General features: G+C 37.7%; 1 protein-coding gene across 1 annotated transcript in view; it reads left to right on the top strand.

Annotated features, from left to right (window-relative positions):
- Positions 1-18,012, top strand: part of LOC139938526 (SH2B adapter protein 2-like) — a 28,852-nt gene extending 10,840 nt beyond the window's left edge. The window contains exons 3-7 of the mRNA XM_071934096.1: positions 4,297-4,400; positions 7,479-7,588; positions 8,133-8,342; positions 11,484-11,707; positions 11,923-18,012. Coding sequence (XP_071790197.1) covers positions 4,297-4,400; positions 7,479-7,588; positions 8,133-8,342; positions 11,484-11,707; positions 11,923-12,318 — 1,044 coding nt within the window. The 3' untranslated portion in view covers positions 12,319-18,012. The remainder of the gene's footprint in view (positions 1-4,296; positions 4,401-7,478; positions 7,589-8,132; positions 8,343-11,483; positions 11,708-11,922) is intronic.
- Positions 18,013-20,361: the final 2,349 nt, after the last annotated feature.

Raw genomic sequence — 20,361 nt, 5'->3', positions numbered from 1 at the left:
CCATAGAGCTATATATATTGACTAGAGCACTAACACCCCGTTATACACGCACTAAGGTTTTGAAGCCGTGTGGGCGCATCCATGTTTATGTACAAACCAATACAAAAGCTTAAAATTTTGTATGGCAATTGTACGGTTATTTGCATGATAGTGCGTTTGTACTTTTTTATGTGTCATCAAACCCAAAAATGCAGCAAATGTGTGTCATGTTTAAAAGGCGCCTATACTTTTTTTAGTACGTCAATCAAGTTGAAGTTCTGGTTTTCGTAGCGCGGACGTATACGAGTGGACAGTCGCGTACGTAAGCCCACACGCCGAATGTAAAAAAATCGCGGCAATGTGTGTTCTCTTAAAATTAAAATCGTTCCGAACTCATGCAACACATCAAACATGTCTGCGCTCAGGGTGGCTTCAAAACGCAGAGCAAGTTAGCGCTCTAGTCAAATAGCTCTATGGGTTAGACCCTGGCTGTCTGCTTCAACTTGCAGGCCTATATTACTCCATGGGAAAGTAGTATAACCGCAATCAACCTTGTTCTCTACAGCAATTAGTATCCTGGGTTTCTTTCACTCAATCTCTAGCTGTGAATAAACCCTGTGGTCAAGCATCCCATGATGTGCCCCCCTGTGTTACTCTGTATTCATCAGGAGGCTTTGTTGAAGAGAAAGTACCTGGGATTCAATTCATACCCTGGATTTTCATTCCCGGAGCTATTCTCAAAATTATTAGCAATAAAGGGGGTCAATAAGAAGTGCAGACGAAATTTGCGGGTTACCATATTTTCAAGGCACAACATGTACAATGTACATGTGTCATGTTCGTATATGATGTACATGTAGGCTACTTTATGTACAGTACAATGTAGTATTGGGATAACTGCTCTTTGCCCCCCCCCCTTTTGCATTCGCTCCCCCTCTTCTTAACTAGCCTTTCGTAAGACTTCAAAAATGTACCCCACAGTACAGTTTGTATAAGTGTTCAATCTGTAAAATGTTGGCAAATTAGACATCTGTACGTATAGTGTGCAGAGCCGCAGTTATGGGGACAAGTTTTTTTGTGTCAATTTTATGAAAAACAGTTTTAAAACCACTGATGTAGGCTACATGAAGCATTATCTGTATGGTATTATTATTAAACTTGACAATCACTGTGTCTTTGATGAATCAAAAGTTTGATCATGTACATGTAGTTTGAGTTTGTCAGCACAAGACCTGCAAAGAAACTCAATATTAGGTTTTTTTTTTTTCATTTTGGTGTCTTTGTAAAAAAAAAAAAAGGGTAAATGATTGTGGCTGTGCGCATAATGTAATGCCAGCTGTGTACTAGAACGTCTCATTCCACATTTACCTGCCTTTTAACATTCAAACGAGGAAGCGATCCCATTACCTATCATACACTATATAAATAACTTTTACTATCTGATTTCAGTTACTAAAACCACTCATCATTTACTATAACAACTTACATTTTACATTGACAGGATTGCAAAAACAGGAAGTTCCCCTTTTGGTTTTAAAGGCACTGGAGTCGATTTCACAAAGAGTTAGGACTAGTCCTATCTACTCTCCATCAATGTTGACGTTTTATTTGAAACCACTGAACTACAATGTACACGTAACTTGCAGGGAATTCAGTTTCTTTATTATTTGTAGAAAGTACAATGTGCATGTAGGGGTAGTCCTAGGAAACAAAATATAAATTAAGTATATTTTTAAAGGAAACCATGCTATTCTGCCAAGAGGAACACGTCAGCTTTGAACATATTTTGGCATACAGAAAAAAACAACCAAATAATTTGACATCTTGAAAAATTCCTACATTGCTAAAAATAACCTGATATTAAAAATGCATTATAACATGTGTGCATATTATTATGAAGTATAATGATTGATCAATGGCCCGTTTCTGAAGTATTGGTTTCTCACTTTACCATGAAGTATAGCACTTCAAAGTGTTGAGCAACGCTGAAATGCGACGCCAGCACATTGGCCTGCAGAAAAACAGAGTTTTAAGACAAAGTACAGTGTACTATTGGTTATGTGATTATGAAAACAAATTTTTGGAAGCTGACATACTATAATGTTCATTACCAATTGTCAATACTTCAATTTAAAATTACTGTAAAAGACATATTTTAAGATTAGAATGATGAGAGGGGTTTGGCGTCGAGGATTAAATGTGTAGTGGGGGTGGTGGGGGGGGGGGGGTTCACAAGAGGGTGTATTTCAGGTATACACAGGTTCTATCTACTCTCCATCAATGTTGACGTTTTATTTGAAACCACTGAACTACAATGTACACGTAACTTGCAGCCTTTTTTAAGCAATACATGTCAAACATTGTAATTAAATCCAATACTTTTATAAGGTGCTATGAAATTGGCTCTTGAGTGTGGGACCTAATACTTAGAAATAGTAGTTCTACTGCCTCGAGTCTTCTGAAAACTACGGATATAACAGTTTGTAAACCTCCCTGAGAGATCACATACCCTATTTTGTGCAGTGTCTTTGCCGCTGCGACCAACCTGACAATTAGATAAATGCGCACTGACAGATGTGGCAGTTAGCTGTAAAGCAATACACGTCAGAGTGAAGTGAACAGACAAATTTGTTTGTACCATGTTTATCGCCGAACATCCCATTAGGAGAACGAACTCCCTTGTGGCTTTTGAACTAGACAGAGAAAGGATCTAATCAAGTCTGTTGAGCTGAGCAGAGCTTGCTGAGACAGAGAGACCCCAGTGGAACTGACAAATTGCATTCGTCATTAAAAGTTGTGTGTTTGTTCGGATGGGCATTCTAATTTCTAGAATCCTTTGTTACCTAGATACTGCACGCTCATTACATATTCTGATTTTACATAGCTACCGGAGCATACATGTACTAGCCAATTTACATAATATGTGAATGAGAATGATGCACAATGTAAATGACCAGTCAGCTTCAATTATGTAACTAATTGCATATTCAGAAACAAAAGTGCAGGTGCAACATGTAGTATATTACTGACACGCTGACACTGACAGTTAATTGAATAATGTGTTGACAGTGTACTACATGCATGTACCATTAATATCAAATTAAAAGACGAGAAAAAGGAAGGTGTTGCAAATTGTTTACCAACCAAAATGACCTGTGGTGGTGGTATAGCATGCACTAATTTTTATTGGCTTCACGTTTCGACACGAGCTAACATAATAACTGTAAATTTAACTCACAGATTTGTTTGGTTTCACACATACTGGTAAACTATCCATGTACATTTATACCCTAAAAGTATGAGTGTGTCTAAAAGAGAACTATGACTCTTACTTGTAAGCTTTGTTAACCTTTAAGTTGTCCTCTTTATTCATTTTCAGATACTGTCGCCATTGCCTTATTAGACGACAAACATTCCTATTTGTGTATTCCATCAATGGCACCAAGGAGTTAAACAAAAGAGAGCTCAGTGACTGACTCACGATGCCTTGGGTTGATTTTTGTTCAAACCTGGGCACTGCTTTCAAACAAGAACTAAGTTCAAATAGGCCTTAAGGGAGGTCCTCACTTTAAAGGGTTGACAAACTTTCATCATTCACACGTCACACGTACACAATGCACAATACCACGTACACAAATGCTGTGTACCCTACTGCTAATGGAACACCTTGTGAAGCATGCACTCACTGCACAGTCTCTGAACTTGCAATGGGAAACAAACATGTACGGTGTATGAACATAGATTTAATAGACACAGTTCATAAGTTCTATTCATATAAGTTCAAAGAGGCCCTCAAAACCCACTTTTTCACACCTGCTTTTCATTAATTTGTGTTTCTTCCTTGCGCCATGAGCATCACTTGTGGTGGATACCAGGCACTATGAGTGTTCATACTATTAATGTGCTTTGTGTACAGACACTAATTAACAGACACCTGGTACAGAGGCAACTGTGTCAACTGCCCACTGGTCATTCTAGGTGTCCCTTGATGGTGTTCCTGCTTAAATTTAATGTTTCCTCGCTGAGTTCAAGCCATGAATTTGGGGTGGCAAGCCCATTTTCATTTCACAAAGGGCAGTGTCATAGGAAAATCTTTAAGTCTATGGAAAGCTTTAGAGGGGCAGCAAGGCCAAGATGGCAACAGAAGCATTGCCCCCTGTGGCCTGTGGCTTTTTTTGTAAATCTAGGCATACATGTAAGAGGTACTTTTAAAAATTTAATAAAGGACAAATCGCCTTGCCCTATAAATATTAGTATCAAAAATGTTGACTTTGAAACATTGAATTGACCAATGGATGTTTTTATTTCTAATTCCAGGCAGAGAACAACCTTGAGTATGTGATAGAAGCCCAGAGTATGCAGGACATGCGTTCCTGGCTGACCAATATACTGGCATGCATGCATCTTCCTGTTGTACCAAGGTGAGCTCAAACTGTCATTGCCAGTTGTTAACTTAAAAAGTGCTGTAACGATCAAAGTTTTGAGTGTCCTCAAAACTTCTCCACACATTCATAGCCCATGCAAAACTTGTAAAAATGCCTGCAGCTCTTCTTACATGTACAACTTTCCCCTCGATGATCCACGTCCCCGATCAAAATGTCACCAGTTCCTCTCCCCTCCTTTGTAGAGTTTTCTCCCCTTATAGACCTTCAGACTGCGTCTCCCAACAGCCCACTTCTCACTTCACACACATGTACCTATCTAGTCCCATGGATGGAGCCTGTAGCCTTCAGGCAACCCGTGGGTACATTGGTTTGATCTACCCCTACCTCGCCCTGAAGTCAGTGCAAATATCAAGGGGGGCTGACATCGCCTGCAGCCCCATGAACTTTGTGCTCATCTCCCTCAGTATCAACTAAACCTCTGGCATAGTTTCTCAACTTTAATGGGTTTTGGATCTTTCCATGCATGATACTTCACAGAGGCAACAGAGATGATTTCCCCCACGCCCCCTGTTCATTGCTGTGGTGCCCTTAAAATGCTCCAGGAGAATTTAACAATTTCCTCATTATAAAATGTGTTGGTGTCCTTGCCATTTCAAAAACGAACCAAACGAATGTACAGGCATGCTTTTTGTAGATCAAGTTTGAATCCCTATTCCCTACTCACCGTGACTGAAGATGTTTCAATTTACCTGTAGAAGTTTTAGCTTCATTAGTCGGCAAGTTTTTGAGAGAGAAAAGAAATGTTTTCAGGAGAGTCGCGTAAAATGAAAATAATACTTTCCCGGGAAACACGTTTGTGTGTTTGTCATACGATAAGTACCCAAACCCTTTAATTGTTACATAAAAAAGCAGCATTTTAGGTTAATCCCAGATGCTTTGTGTAAGCGAAGTCCTCAGAAGGTACTGAGTATCCTCGCTGATCGCCCTGAGCTAAGTGAGTACTCAGTGGCCCCCGCACTCCTCCTCTGTGTAGCCTTTTCGTAAGAGTAAGGTTGACTTTTTTCATGAAGTGCAGTACATTTATGTTTCCCGGGAGCAAAACAGTGGGGATATGAGATGGATAAAGTGTTTGACAGACAATTGATGCCTGCTACAATGGAAATTTACACCAAAGTAGATTTAAACAGTCAGGTCTGGAATTTCATCTTTACAAGGGCAAGGCCATTTCCATTTTAAAAAGGGCACCTCCATTGGAAAATCCTTAAGACTATGGGAAACTTGAAGGGGCACCAAGGCCAAGACAAGCTTCATGTACAGAGGCCATTGTCTCTATGGTGTCTCTGGCTTCTGTATAGTCGATGGATTGCACATGATTTGATTGTCCATCCTCGTTGATGTGAAACAATGGAAACGTCCACGCATTTACGACTCTCAGCCAATTATGGCCTTTCACGCGTGTACGATTCATCAAAGATGGCAGCCATTTCCAAGCCTGAACAGTTTTGAAATGGTTTCTTTTGCCTGTCATGCCTGTACAAAGTACACAAATTTGAAGAAGAACACACTGTACAGTTTGTCAACTACACATTCAAGCTTTGTACAATCTTAATTTCGTCTTCAAATGGAGAAGTACTTTTTACTAAAATAAAACTGAAAACGTAAGCTGTACATTTTTGCTTGTGACTGTAAAGTGAACTTGTAATTGTACTTTACTGTACATCTGGCCTTAAAGTAAGCCTTCAGTGCGATGACTCAGGTCTTCATTTTCGGTCCCATGGGGGTTGGAACGTGTCAACGTGTAATGCACATATTCAGGAGAAAAAAAACCTGTGATTTACAAGTTTTTTTTTGTACACTGTGGGTGTACATGAGTGTTGCATGTATATTTACGTACATCAAGAGTACATCATCATCTACTACAGAATTGCAATATTAAATCATTTGAAATATAAAACCTGAAAAAGGAGGAATTCAATACTTGTCTACATTATGGTGGGTGGAAAAAAACTGATAACATTGCAGCCAATCTTTTACTGTTAAATTATACTCAAAGATCTTTAGTAATCAAATGCGGTAAGACTATCAAATTTCAGTCAATGTACTCAGGAAAGTAAGGAGTGTACGTAATGTTTAGTGCTTTTTATACATCTGTGTGAGGTTGAAAACAAACTTCATTAGCTATCCCTGATGAAAAACTAACATATATTTCCATTCCAATTCTGGTCACAACTTTACATATGTTCACAGTGCAAATTGTATCCCTAGACTTACTTGTCCAATGGTGAGTTACTGGCCTGACGCGAAACTACTTTAGCAGTGGTCCAATACTGGCCAAATGCTAATTAAAACACATGCGAACCACTCATGCAGCCGATTTCACGAAACGCTAGGATTAGTTCTATCTCGAGTTTATAGGACGAGTCACTTACATTAGGATGGGTTTAGTGCGCCCTAAAGAATGGATATGGATCTGGAACTTAACTCATCCTACGTCCTAAGATTAATCCTAAGTTAGGAAGAGTTTGGTGAAATTGACGGGTGGCTAGTTCAGTGTTGAAAAACATCCCTATAGTTCATTTCAAATTTTGACGAAGTGTAAAAAGCTGAAGAAAGCAGTGTAAAATGCTGGCCAGTCACTGAAAAATTTAGGGGCAAACCCTGTACACATAAATTCCGTGAACATGTATGTGTACGCTGATCTTCTAATCTTACACAAGTATCTAAATGTACACACATAAAATGATTTATATTAAACAATTCTCAAACGCTTCACTTCAATTTTGATAATGGTGTGTACAAAAATAAGGAAGTACCTGATTGTAAATACTCATTGTAGCCTACATGTACAGGAAAAGATTTAGGTTGTGGAATTTTGAAACTGCCTACTTTTTTGTTTTGTGACAGTTCCGTCCTTCATGTTGAGTATTAGTCACAAACCAAAGGTTCCTGACACATTCTGTCCCTTATTATGACATAATAAAGGCAAAGTATACCTTTGGTTTCTGGAACTGTTCGATTGTTTTAATCCTACATAAATTTAGATGTATTTATAATGTTAATGTAATCAAATTTAATTAAATCTTTAACTCGTCATTTTCTTTTTTGATGTAATAGGAGACCATTACCTAGCGTGCCTCAGTTGCCTGATGTACCCTCATCAACTTCCTCCACTCAAAACTTCTTGAGACCAAAACCAAATCTCACAGTGCAAATACCACAATCAGGTAAGAGCCTTTCTCCAACAACTTTTCAAAACGAAACCTCAAGTGACCAATCCCAAACTCAGAAAAATCCTTGCCTTCAAGAACGTTTGTGAAGTTGAGACCCGAACAGACCAAACAAATCTCTCCTTTTTAAATTGTTTTAATTACTCAAGAGATTGCCTTATAAAAAGACCATGTACAGCACGGTTACTTCAAGGTGAGGGCTGCACTGATTTAGGCTATCAACCACAAAATGAAGTGCCACCAGGGGCACGCTGCCACCTTCTCCTGGAGCTGAAACAGGGTTACCCCCTTCACATTCTGTAATGGATGTAGGCATTGGTACACTGTACATGTACATGTTTACTGTTATCCACTAGGAGCGTGGCTGGTAGAGTAGAATGCAACTGCTACCTACATTGTACCTTGCAACTTTACGATGTACAGGTACATGCAGGTTGCAGTTCAGATGATTGCTCATCACCCATCTTGAAAACTAGAGGATAAAAATGAATTGACTTTTTCTGTAATTTTGCATCATGGATGTGTTTTTGCTTTTTATCAGATTCAAACGGTCCCAACTCAAGGAGTCCCTTAACACCAGAGCATTCCATCGAGGGTTTCTCCAGTCGAGACCCAAGTCCCCCTTCATCCCCGCCACCGCAGGTACCCCCTAGACGTCGGCAAGGCAACAGTCTAGATCGGTTACCTAGCGGCAACTCAGATGTACCAACAACCCCTGAAATGCCTATGCAGACTCAATCGCGTTTACAAGGTGAGTGTTTTTATGAACAGGCAAGGGCCAATTTCGTAGGGCTGCTTAAAGGGACACGTTGGTCCATGAAAAGCGTTTAAAAAGCATTTGAAACCGTTTGTTGTAAATTGCATAGTTAAAAAGATGTTTTAGAAGTAGAATATAATGATCAACACAAACATGCCTCAAAATTGCGTGGTTTTCCTTTTACTTTGTGAACTACACGCGGTCGGCCATTTTATGGAGTCAAAAACTTGACTCCACAAAATGGCATGGCGTTCCGTGTTACATGTAGTTTACAAAACGTCATTACATTATAATGGTGGACCTTAATCCACCCAGTAAGAAGAGGGATGATTATTCAATTAAATCTGAACAATAGGCCTAATGCGGACGGAACAGAGCGTTTCAAATTCCTGGAATTTAAATAAATGAGATCACCATGTTTTCCTCTTGTCATTGGTAGGGCCTACTGTTTTGCATAATTTCCAAGAAGTGATTATTTACATTTTTGTTTTTAGCGATCACCTTTCAAACAATAGTTTTTTATTACCTTACCATCAGTTCCTACTTTTACATGACTGGTCTGTACATGTCCGGTCTTGTGAAACAAGATTGTGCACTCGGTGCTGTTTTTACGTGCAGTGAAACTTGCAAGTGTACGGTGAACTGTACAATTGTATATATGATGTGTAATGTAATGCAATTAGCTTAATTTCCACCCAATATGCACAGATGTCTACCTCATTCCTGTCCACATGTTTTTTCTGTCAGACACTGAGGCACAAATCTAATGCATTAGTTCCACCCACATGCTTCTGATTGGAGGCTCACACATGCTGATACAGATATTTTCCAGGAAGAGATTTTTACAGGCCAACGACATGTGCAATCATGTACGTCAACTTATACGAGGGTTGGTAGTGTGAACACTGGAACATGTACATTGGCCATCAGACTGACTGCTTTTAACAAAGTATTAAACTGTACAAAACATAAGACAAAAGTTACAGTGTGCAATATTTACATTGTACAAAGTTATTGTAGTACGAAGTACACATGTATGCAAACAGTACAATGTAACATGTACACACATTTTTGCACATGTAGGCCCTGTAAATCAAGGATTCTCTGTTTTTTAGTTCCTTTTGGTTTTGTACACAAAATTAATGTGTGGACCATCACTCTTGTACATTATACATCCCCGTGTTACTCCACCATGTTGGTTTTTTTAAAACATTTTTTCTTCCTTCAAAGGTCTAAATTAATTGAAAAAAATTGTACAATGTTTTGTATACATGTATCTACAGACAGTACAAACAGTAAAAGTTTGTACCATGCACAGGCATGCATCTTTTTCAGCTGATCAGCTGATTTCCTTGTTTCCTTAAAAGAAAACAGTGCCATAAAAAATAGGAAAAACACTGCACAAAGTTGTTTTCCCTTAATGGCCATTTCCTGTTGTTTTGCAGCTTCATGTCTGCGTTCTACACTAGTAGTACATGTGTTTCAATCAAGAGAACTTGTTTGATATTTTTGAACAAAGATGTCATCAATGACCATTTATTGGTTAAACCGAGACCTAATTTGTAGTTGTACCAATGGGGATTTGTTGAGTTAAGGCAGCTGCTGGTTTAAATTGACCGGACTATGACCAAAGTGATTTGTGAGTCATCTCTCCGTGTGATTTGAAAGAATAATTTTGACTTGACCATAACAATGTGAGTTGACCTTTGGGGGGAGGGGGGGGGGGGTAGGATACACCAAACCACAGGGCTTGTAGGTTACATGTACATCATCATTTGCTGGACCAGCATTTATTTTACATGCCCAGAAGGTATAATGAGAGAGGACTTTCTTCGTGGTTTGGGGTACATGTGTCTGTTTTTATTGGAACATGCACTAAGTATTTTGCTCTCACCATGAATACATTTGAAAGATATTATTTTTCAATTGAAAGGTAAAGATACATGTATTGTTACACAGTGAGGTTCTTATAGTCAAATGAAAATTCAAAAACAAACAAGACCACTGAACTTGTCCAGTCCTGAGTTTACTGGCCAGAGGCTAAAATCACCGGCCTTGTGTCCGAGTTGGCACACATGTTACATGTGTTGAGTCAGTTTGGTCTACTTGACTTTGAAAGGTAATGAAGACATTTATGAAGTTGTTGTCATATCTCCTTCAGATTTGATTAAGGAGCAGCTTCAAAGATCTAAAGTTCGCTTTAACTCGCAGTTCATTCTTGTACATGTACATGCAGGTCACTAGATGTCATCCATGTGTGTACATGTATACGCACACTCGTACCTGTATTATTCATATCCTGTGATATGGTATTCAAAGTGTATCAAGCCAGAGTATAAGTGACAGTTTGAAAGGCACGTCGTATTAACAGATTGCTAAAGATATACAGTACCGCCATGCCTTGGCAATACTGCACAAGCTGGTGGACTCTAAGCTGTATGGCTGGGGTGTTTCCGTAGGGTAATGGCTTTGCGTGCGACTGATTTCTTGTAAAAGTGAAGGAGTCATATTGACATTTATTGGAGAGGGGACAGGAACCCTACATGTATGAGAAAGTTCTTATCAGAAAAGCTGAACTCCAAGAAGTTTTGATAGAAAATCTCATGGTTTTTATTCATACAAATTGTTTTCTTACAAGTTACAGCATGCAGTCAAGACATGTACACTCTAGCATTATCAATCTGGACGTCACTTTAAAGTTTATCATATGCCTTAGGCCTACTCTTGTTATTCCTCAAGAAAAAATATCTAAATATTTACATACATGTATGTACATGTCAATGAGCACATGTACATGTACATGTACTGTACATGTGCGCTTGATATTTACTGGCCTTCATCATGTTCATGTACAGTACACGTAATTAGTATTATGAGAATATAGAATAACAATACATTACTACATGTAGCTGTTGCAAACTGCTTACCAATCCAAAATGTAGCAGAGGATTTCTCAAAGGCAAAACATGTTGTGTTGTTATTTAGCCTATAAAATTATTTTACAAAGATCATCCCATTTCATTCTTTAAAATTCAAAATTGTATTGCTCAAAATATGTTCTAAATTTAGGGAACAAACATAGCCTACTACAGAACATGATTTATTTTACTTTCTTAATTTTGTATTAACTTATAGATGGATCAAATCAAAACTTAAACCAACCGTCATCAGACCCAATGGCCTCAACATCGGAACACCTGAACGAGTTCCCATGGTTTCATGGTACGTTATCAAGGGTGGATGCAGCACAGCTTGTCCTACAAGGAGGTAACACAAGACATGGAGTATTCCTGGTCAGACAGAGTGAAACAAGACGTGGGGAATGCGTACTGACGTTCAACTTTCATGGCAGACCAAAGGTAAGAGTCAATAATGGAGAAAGAAGTCTTTGGGATGTGTCAAAACTTGTTAGTTTTTCCTTATCTCTCATGAACTAACACTGCACGCCAGTTTGTGGAGTCACAGTTTTGACTCCATAAAAGGGCCAGCCGCGTTAGTCGGAAAGTAAAAGGAAAACCACGGAATTCAGAGGCATGTTTGTGTGGATCATGACTTTTTCTATTTTGTTCTACAGCATTTACGCATGACTCTGGATGAAAGCTGTCGATGCCAAGTCACACACATGTGGTTTGAAAGTATTTTTGACATGCTGGACTACTTTCGCTCCCATCCCATACCACTGGACAGCAGAGATGGTGCTACCCAACCGGACGTCACATTGACTGAATTCGTCCCGAATGCGCAGTCAGTCAGCACACCAAGCACCCCGCTTACACCACAAACGCCTGATGGTGCCAACAGAGGGCTGGGCACCTCAAATTCCCTCATGATTTCAAACGAGTTCTTAGGATCCGGCAGCCAGTTTTCCTTGTCCATGAATTCGGCCGGTCAGTCGCCTTCTCCACGGGATGGTCAGAATGGCCATCGGTCATCGGCGAGGGCAGTACGGAATCAGTATTCATTTGTCTAAACAAGCTTTCAATAGACCCTCCCCATGTAATATGTAAATTGCACATAGCGCCTGTGCATTAACCTTTTGGTGTGCAAAATGAGGAAACATCGCGCCGTTCTGTATGGGGCTAATGGCTGCATGGCACATTTGCCAACCAATAGGGTCTGTATGCATGCATGAATATAATTAGCATATTTCACGGGAAGGGTCTATTGTTTGGGCACAGCAGCAACTTAAAGAAGCAGACCAGTCAAAGGTCATTTGAAACACTCTTGAATATGCAGAGTATCTTTATCTCATTGAGGATAATTGTCTTCATGTAGCAGTACATAATACATGTTGTTATCCATACTGTAATTGTGTTGCAATTCGATATGCTACATATTTCAAAGTAATGAGATTAATTTGGAGACTTATGTAAGATACTCTGCAAAAGTTGATGGCATTTCTTGCTTTTGTGAAATTTACTAGAACTTTGTGTTAAAATAGATGATCAATGTTTAGCCTGTTTAAGTCTACATAGTTCTGTAAGAGATCCAAAACCTAGATTTTATATTTTATGTTTAGAACGCCCAAAATTAACTTTTGCCAACAACAATTCTTTGCAAAATCTACTTGTCCACTCGCTTTTTTTGGACCTGTATTTCTGTAATTTGTTTAGAAAATCACACTCTGTACCCATGAATAAGAATAGAGCACATGATACAGTACATGTAGATGTAGATGAGCTGCCTCGTTTATTGCCTTGATCAAGCATTTTGCTTTGACGCTTTTTTTTTTACCTATTTGCAATTTTTATAAGGATACAAGCTCTGAAATGCTCAAATTTACCTTATTTTCAATGCCGTTAATTGCTTACACTCAACACTGAAATCAACAGTTTGATATTACTTTTTAACATGTAAAAAAGCAAACCCATTTGCGTTTAAAAAAAAATGTAATCCCAATTTTGCTTTTGTTTTTTAATAACCTGATGAACAATGAGAACAACAAATTGAAATGATTTAACATGAAGAGAACACAATCACAATTACAAGTACTTCAAAAAAAAAATCGTGTAATTTTTTCAAATAAGGAATTGTAACATTGCTTTTTTCATGAAAAGGTGCTTTTTGTTTTAGTATTGGCATCTTATAAAGTGTGCATATTCGTCACTCAGTGACGCTCCTGGCGCTGTAACATACAGTACAGTATTTCCTGATTGGGACGGTTCGAGGACGGGGTGGTCTTACAGGCCTGGAATTTCATTTTTAAAAGGGCAAGGCCATTTTTATTTTGCAAAGGGCACTTCCATTGGAAAATCTTTAATGTCAATGGGGAACTTTTGAAGGGGCACCAAGGCCAAGACAAGGGGCAATGGAGGTCATGGTGGCCTGTGTGTAATTCTAGGCCTGGACTAAGCAATTTCAAAGGTCATTATTTTTGTTTGTTGGCTGTCAATACATCAGTGGTGCATTATTTCCAATTAAGAAGAAAAATTACATCTTGGATTATGAGGTTTGTTTTTTCGAATCTAAAAATAATGCAGATGTTACTTACATCATTATTTGTGGAAAGAAAACGAAACCTTGTCATCTTATCAACAATCCAGATGACCTTATTGAATGAAAACATGAGTCTCTTTTTATTTGCGCAGAGCTCCTTTTTGTTTTTCCGTACTCAAAAAGGGGCAAAATTGTGTTAAAACTAATTTGATCTAACTTTTTATCTTTAAAAAAGGAAATACAGTTTGATACAATAATTAACCAGTGACTTTTGGTCTGCTAGAAATCCTTTTGGTCATGACTTTTACTGGAAAAAATAGACTGTTGGTTGCAGCAAGCTGTTTGTAAATTGGTTCCAACTGGAGGTCCCTTCGAATTTGTGCATTGTTTGCACTTGTGTATACAATTTGTTATATGAGTTTAACCAAGATTTTTGTATTCGTTTGTTTTAATATAAATGTATATATGGCTTAATTGACTTTTGTTGGGGCTTGTGTTTTCATCAAAAGAATGTAAAAAATAACTTTTCATTGACACATGTACAAATATGTTGTGATTAGTTTGGTCAAAATGCCATGGGAGTTTGGTGAAATGTTTAAATGGCTTAAGTTGTTCCTTATTGATATGCATTTCCCTTTTTTATCTGCAAATAGGAAGTAACAAACGACCTAGAAAATGTTTCTTGAACTGAGTATGCTTTTCATTTGAGGAAATTATACAATTGTGTATTTTGTTAAAATCAACCAGCTATGTTTCATTACAATTTTGTTGGGGGAAAACAACTCTAAATAAATAAGAAAAATAAATCAGTTGTAATTTTTGATGCTGAGCTTAGGAAGGATGACAAAAGGGTTCAAATTTTAAGATTTTGAAAGTTGTTTTGTGGGTTAGCCTGTACCACACTTTTGTATTAAGGATCACATAACATGCATGCTACACAAAAAGGTGCCAGGTTATGTTGGCTGCATAGTCTCGATAGGGTTGGAATTGCATAGGAATAACAAGGTAGTACATGTATGATGATGTTTTCTTTGGTTAAAATCGTCATTTGAAACTTCGTACATTTATTTATTTATTTTGCTTTTTTTTTTCCATTCCAGATATTTTCATTTTTTTTTATTTTGTAAAGATAAAAACACAGCTGTCGTCATCGCTTTGGGCAAAATGCAGATATATAATGTTATTGTACATGGAAGGCTCTTTGTACAGAAGATATTGTTAATAACTTTTTGAAATGATATTTAAGATATTTTTCTATTTGTGAATATTATAATAATGGTATGGAAATGTTGTAACTCCTACTCGAGAAAAAATTAATCTTTGTAAATTGAGCAAACAGACTTGGGGCTGTCTGAAGTTTGGCAAATTGTCTAAGCTGTATAGTGAATGCTGTTTCCAAGCCCCTCTTAAACTTAATAACATGGATTCAAATTATTCTATTTTACATTTTCACTACGTGTATTATCAAAAAAATATGTTTTCAAACTTGTTTCATTTACAAATGTATCTACAGTTCCCTAAAAACCATGACAACTGAGAAAATAATGACAAATTTAACAGTTCCTGAGCTGCTCGTGTACAGTGATGCTGGTATTATTTTGAATATGTAAAAGTATTGGTGTAGGGTATATAATTTGTGTTGAAGCAATCATGGAAGATACTCGGCAGAGTGTAATGTGTTAAGCAGAGAATAATGGATACCAGAAAGTGCATTAATCAATCATGCAAACTTTAGTTTCACTCTAATACTTCAAATGGTTAATATACAGTTGGTTTATTTGGAGACTGCTTTAGATTTTTAATTATATTTGTTATTTTTAGTACTGTATCTGACTGTAGCCCTTGACCAATGTGTGTTGTTTTACCGACCACAGCTACATACACAACGTTTATCGACCAATCGTCGCTTGAATTTCTTATTCATGTTTGTTTCTGTGGTGACTAAAATAAGCTTGAAAACGAAAGGGTGCTACTTATTCTTTGATGTTATAGATTGATCTGATATTGATTTCCTCTAGGGGTGGAATTCACAAAGAGTTAAGACTATTCTTATCTCGAGTTAGGAGGAGTTACTCGTTCTAACTTAGGACTAGCCTTCAGTTTTTAATGTCTCATAGGACTAGTCCTAACTCTTTGTGAAATCGACCCCTGGATATAAATATGAAACTTACCTAAAATGGATTGGTCTAAGACAGTTATGGAGAAAATATTTTTTAAATGGAGTTAGTGTAAATAATGGTTTGACTTGTTTCAGCTTTATAAAATTATGTAGTAGTATAACGTTCCTGTCTTTGCACTTACATACCCCGTATACAAATATTCTCATTTGCTTGATTGCCCGGTCTTGGCCTCGGTGACCCCTGCTCAAAAATATTCTTCGGACACTTTGTCTTGAGCCATCTCCTCATGTGTAGAGATAGCATAAAGTGTTCTTTTCTTTTCATGGGCAAAAATATAGGCCTGACAAAAGATCAAGCCTTTTGCTTATGTAGTTTTCTGACTGGTGCTTTTTGACAGTTCAGCTTAAAGCTTACTTCAAGTTTTAATACTGGTAACAATTATTTTTTACAACATTGTGACCAAATGCGCATTTTGCGAGGGTTACATCAACTTTAATACATTTATTTATAAATCACAACACCAGGTGAAACAGTTTCATTTTTGACCAATTAATTTAGAAATGTAATGACCACTCACAGTGAATGAAGAAACATGTTGATAGTATGCACCATCTTCGGCTGTATATTCACCCCTGACCTATTTGACCAATTATTGCAGATATGAAAATTATGTTTTTAGGCATTTCAAAATTAACACACTAATTGTGTTCGTGTCAAATTTCACAGAGCTGCTTAGGCAGAAAATAATGCTTAACAACTTTCTGCAAAGCAAAGATAGGCAGGGTACCAGTCACACTTTGTACAAGTGGCATAGTATTTGGCTGGTGATCTTATTCTGGTAAGCAGGATTTTGTAATGCTTAGCTAGTTTCTTGTGCTTAAGCAGCCTATGAAATCGACCACGTCGTTACAGGCTATAGGTTGTATGTGTTGTGAATTCTCACAGCATCTGTTTATAATGGGGAGCTCAGGAACAAGACCTGATAATGCAACATTCACTGTCTAAAGTTAGTGCCTCAAAATATTAACAGGTAGTTGGTACGGTGTAATGAATTATAACTGTGGCAATTCCAGTAATAGTCTGCTGCTGATTGTTTTATTATTTTGTACAACATTTGACCAAACTTAACGCACATTTGGGTTTGGGCAACAGTCTACCTAGATTACTTCTCAAGTTGGTTTGTTTATAGTTTTGCAGTATAAGTGTTTAATGTTTCTTTCCCTTGACACAAATTGATTGACCAGTTTTCTAGCTCAATGATTAATTGAATGAATTGGGCTCGATTTCACTGACAAGCTGAGACTGCGCTTGTTTAGCAAGTGTTATGTCACAATAAAAGTCACTATGATAATACTGACAACTCATCATAAAGTATCTTTTGATCTTACTGTCAAATCTATGCTGTAAGCTGCACTGCCAAATCTACAGTGTTAAATTGACACCATTTATGTTGTCACATACAGATCACGAAAATCAACATTTAGACCTAAGGATGTTAAAATGAGTGCAAACAATAATAGAGTGTTATTTACACCTGTGGTGTTCATTTTCACTCTGTTCGATGTCTATATGTGACAACACCCATGTTGTCAATTTTAACATCCCAGGTTTTTGCAGCGCTTCTGGTATTCAGTATCCATTGTCAGATAACCAAATCTCCACTAAATTACAAACATGGTAAACTCTTTTAAAATATCATTTTAGCTATTAAAGGCTTTTAAAATAAGAATAACGAACATAAAAATGGCATGACATTTTATTTTGCATGCTGTTGTTTTTCGTACAGATTCAATTGCATAACTACTTGTTTTAGAAAGCAAAAATTATAAGATATCTAATGAACATATTAATGAATTTAGATTTTTAATAAATATATTAATGAATTTGTCAGATATCTTTTAAAGTTTCTGCAATATAAACATAAACAACTTTTTTGAGATGATATAAACTTTTTAATGTCATTGTAACATAATAAATATTGACTCAGCTTATTTTACATGTGAAAATATATTTTGAAAGGTAGAGGTCTCTTTAAGCATACACGGTACGCATAATTAATAACATTATAATATTGAGGAATGTTAATAAAGTATTGCATTCAAAACCTGTCTGCAGTATTGCCTGTCAAGTCAATGTTGTTGTTTGTGATTTACTAATTGTGAACTCAGGTTTACTCATTATGTATCTCTATGGAGACCACAGGGATCAATAGAAAAAGGGAAATTAAAAGGACTCCATTAGGGAATTTTAAACCCTGTCCCCACATGGAAATTTGTGTATAAAGTCTATGGGAAAATTGTTAGAAACTGAGACAAAGGGAAAACAAGAGATGTCTCCACCACAGGGATGATGCACATTTTGGTCTCCAAATAATTGTCTAAGTAATGAATAAAAACAAATTGGTAATCATTCTGTATCATAGTTACTGGCAGGAGGAATTTGTTACCTACTTTTCTTCAAATAGTCTCCCCTCTTCATTCAGGGGGGGGGGGGGGGGGGGGGGCATGCTGCAGCTGAGTCAACATGCAAAGACATGTTTATTATCACAAACGTATTATCAATCGATTCCTTATATAAGTATCCGTGAAATTCTTTCCCGATCGATTATCTCATTATATAATTTTTGATTTAACTTTCTTTGAAGTATTTGTTATTTTATAAATCACCATTAAATGGACCTTGATCTTCTTCCCTGCCACATTAAACGAAAAATCAAAAGGGAAATTCAAGGGTTTATCAAAGACCAACGATCTGGGTCCATTTTCATAAAGCTGTTAAGCAGAAAATACTGCTTTGCAAATTTATATGCTACGCAAAAACAAATGGGTGGGGCACCAGTAAAGAGTCAGATGAGTACGCAGGGGACTGGCCGTAGGGCCAGTGGAGCTCTGTCCCTTACGAGCGAGCCTGCACGGAAGACGCAGTCCGTTATAAAAGCACGACCAGAGGTCGGGATCAGTCACAACTATATCAACTGTATGGGCTTTCTGCTGGTAACCAGTTTCTGATAAGTAACATTTATTTGTGCTTAGCACGTTTGTGTGCTTACAGGCTTCATAAAATTGTGCACGGTTCAAGATTGAGTATCATTTATTAACAAACTCAACACTATAATTTGGGGGATAGGCTGACTATAAATCAAACATATCATGGGCCATTACACAGTATGCATTCCACTGCTCTAAAGAATGTGTTTTTTAATCCCATTCAAATCGTCAGCACAGATACTTGGCCAGTTATCAAGTTTCTTTCATCATTGCACCTGTTGTATGCGCGCGCATGCCATATTGTTACCATTGGGCAAAACTTTTGTTCAACCAATAACACGTGATTACACGTGTGCAAGCGTGCGGTTCGTGCGTTAACTAATGAAGAGCCTCACAAGTTTGCGAAGCTAATTAGCATAATGACATGATTAGACACTTGAGTGCATCAGTTACACAGGACAACACTGCAACGTGATTTTAAGGATCAACTTCAACAATTACAAATTTAACCTTGGAACTTTGGACATTTTGTATGTTATCCTTGGAGGAACTTGTAACTTTCATTGTGGACTATCGCACTCGGTGAGATGGATTTATCAAATGAGCGTTCGTTTTACGGTGGAAACATTCAAGAAAACTGGGATTTTATGCGAGACTTCTGTGCCGTCTGCAAACTTTTTGAGGGGACCATCAATGACTTTGGACCTGACGGAAACGTGTTTACCCTTGGAACATGGAGGCGGTATTTCTACCATGTTTGGAGGAACTTTTGACATTGTGGAATACGCAGTCGGTGAGATGGATTTGTCAAATGAGCGAAGTTGTTTTACAGTGGAAGTCTACAAAAAAAAGAGGGATTTTGTGCAAGATTTCTGTGCCGTCAGTGACAAAGTTTATGCCAAACTTTTCCAGGGGACCTTCGATGACTTTTGACCGGCGGAGGAAAACGTGGTTCGACCCTCGACGGTTTCTTGCAAGAAGTTTCCTCAAGATACACCAAATGGATGGGGTGAGTCCACAGCTGAAAAGTTGTTGAAAATGATGTGAGTTGTACACAAATTCATTCCCCCGTAAACGTGTGGCGGTATTTTGAGATGGATACTGACAAATTTTAAGTGAGACATACGACATTTTCGAGTTAACCCAACGGTTCTTTTCAGAACCACCCCAACTCATTTAGAGAAAGTCATTACATGGTGTTACCGCAAACTCTTCTATATACGACATTTTGTTCTCCCTTTTTTTTTAGTGCCCAGACATTCTTTATGAGCGAGATGTACTCTTTCCTTACAAGTTAACCTGATGAGGCTTTGATAACTATGAGAACCACCCTTCCAGAAGAAACAAACAAACGAATAATAACTCTTTCCCAAAACTTTTCTCCGAAGTTCATTTACTTTACTGGGTTCTGCCTCAGAATTCACCCCCCCCCCCCCCCACCATACCCCGGTGTTTTAATTTGGATAGATT

The sequence above is a fragment of the Asterias amurensis genome, chromosome 6 (assembly GCF_032118995.1).
Source record: "Asterias amurensis chromosome 6, ASM3211899v1".
Lineage (NCBI taxonomy): Eukaryota > Metazoa > Echinodermata > Asteroidea > Forcipulatida > Asteriidae > Asterias > Asterias amurensis.
Note: the sequence above shows the minus strand (reverse complement) of the source record. Positions and strands in the feature narration are given on the sequence as shown.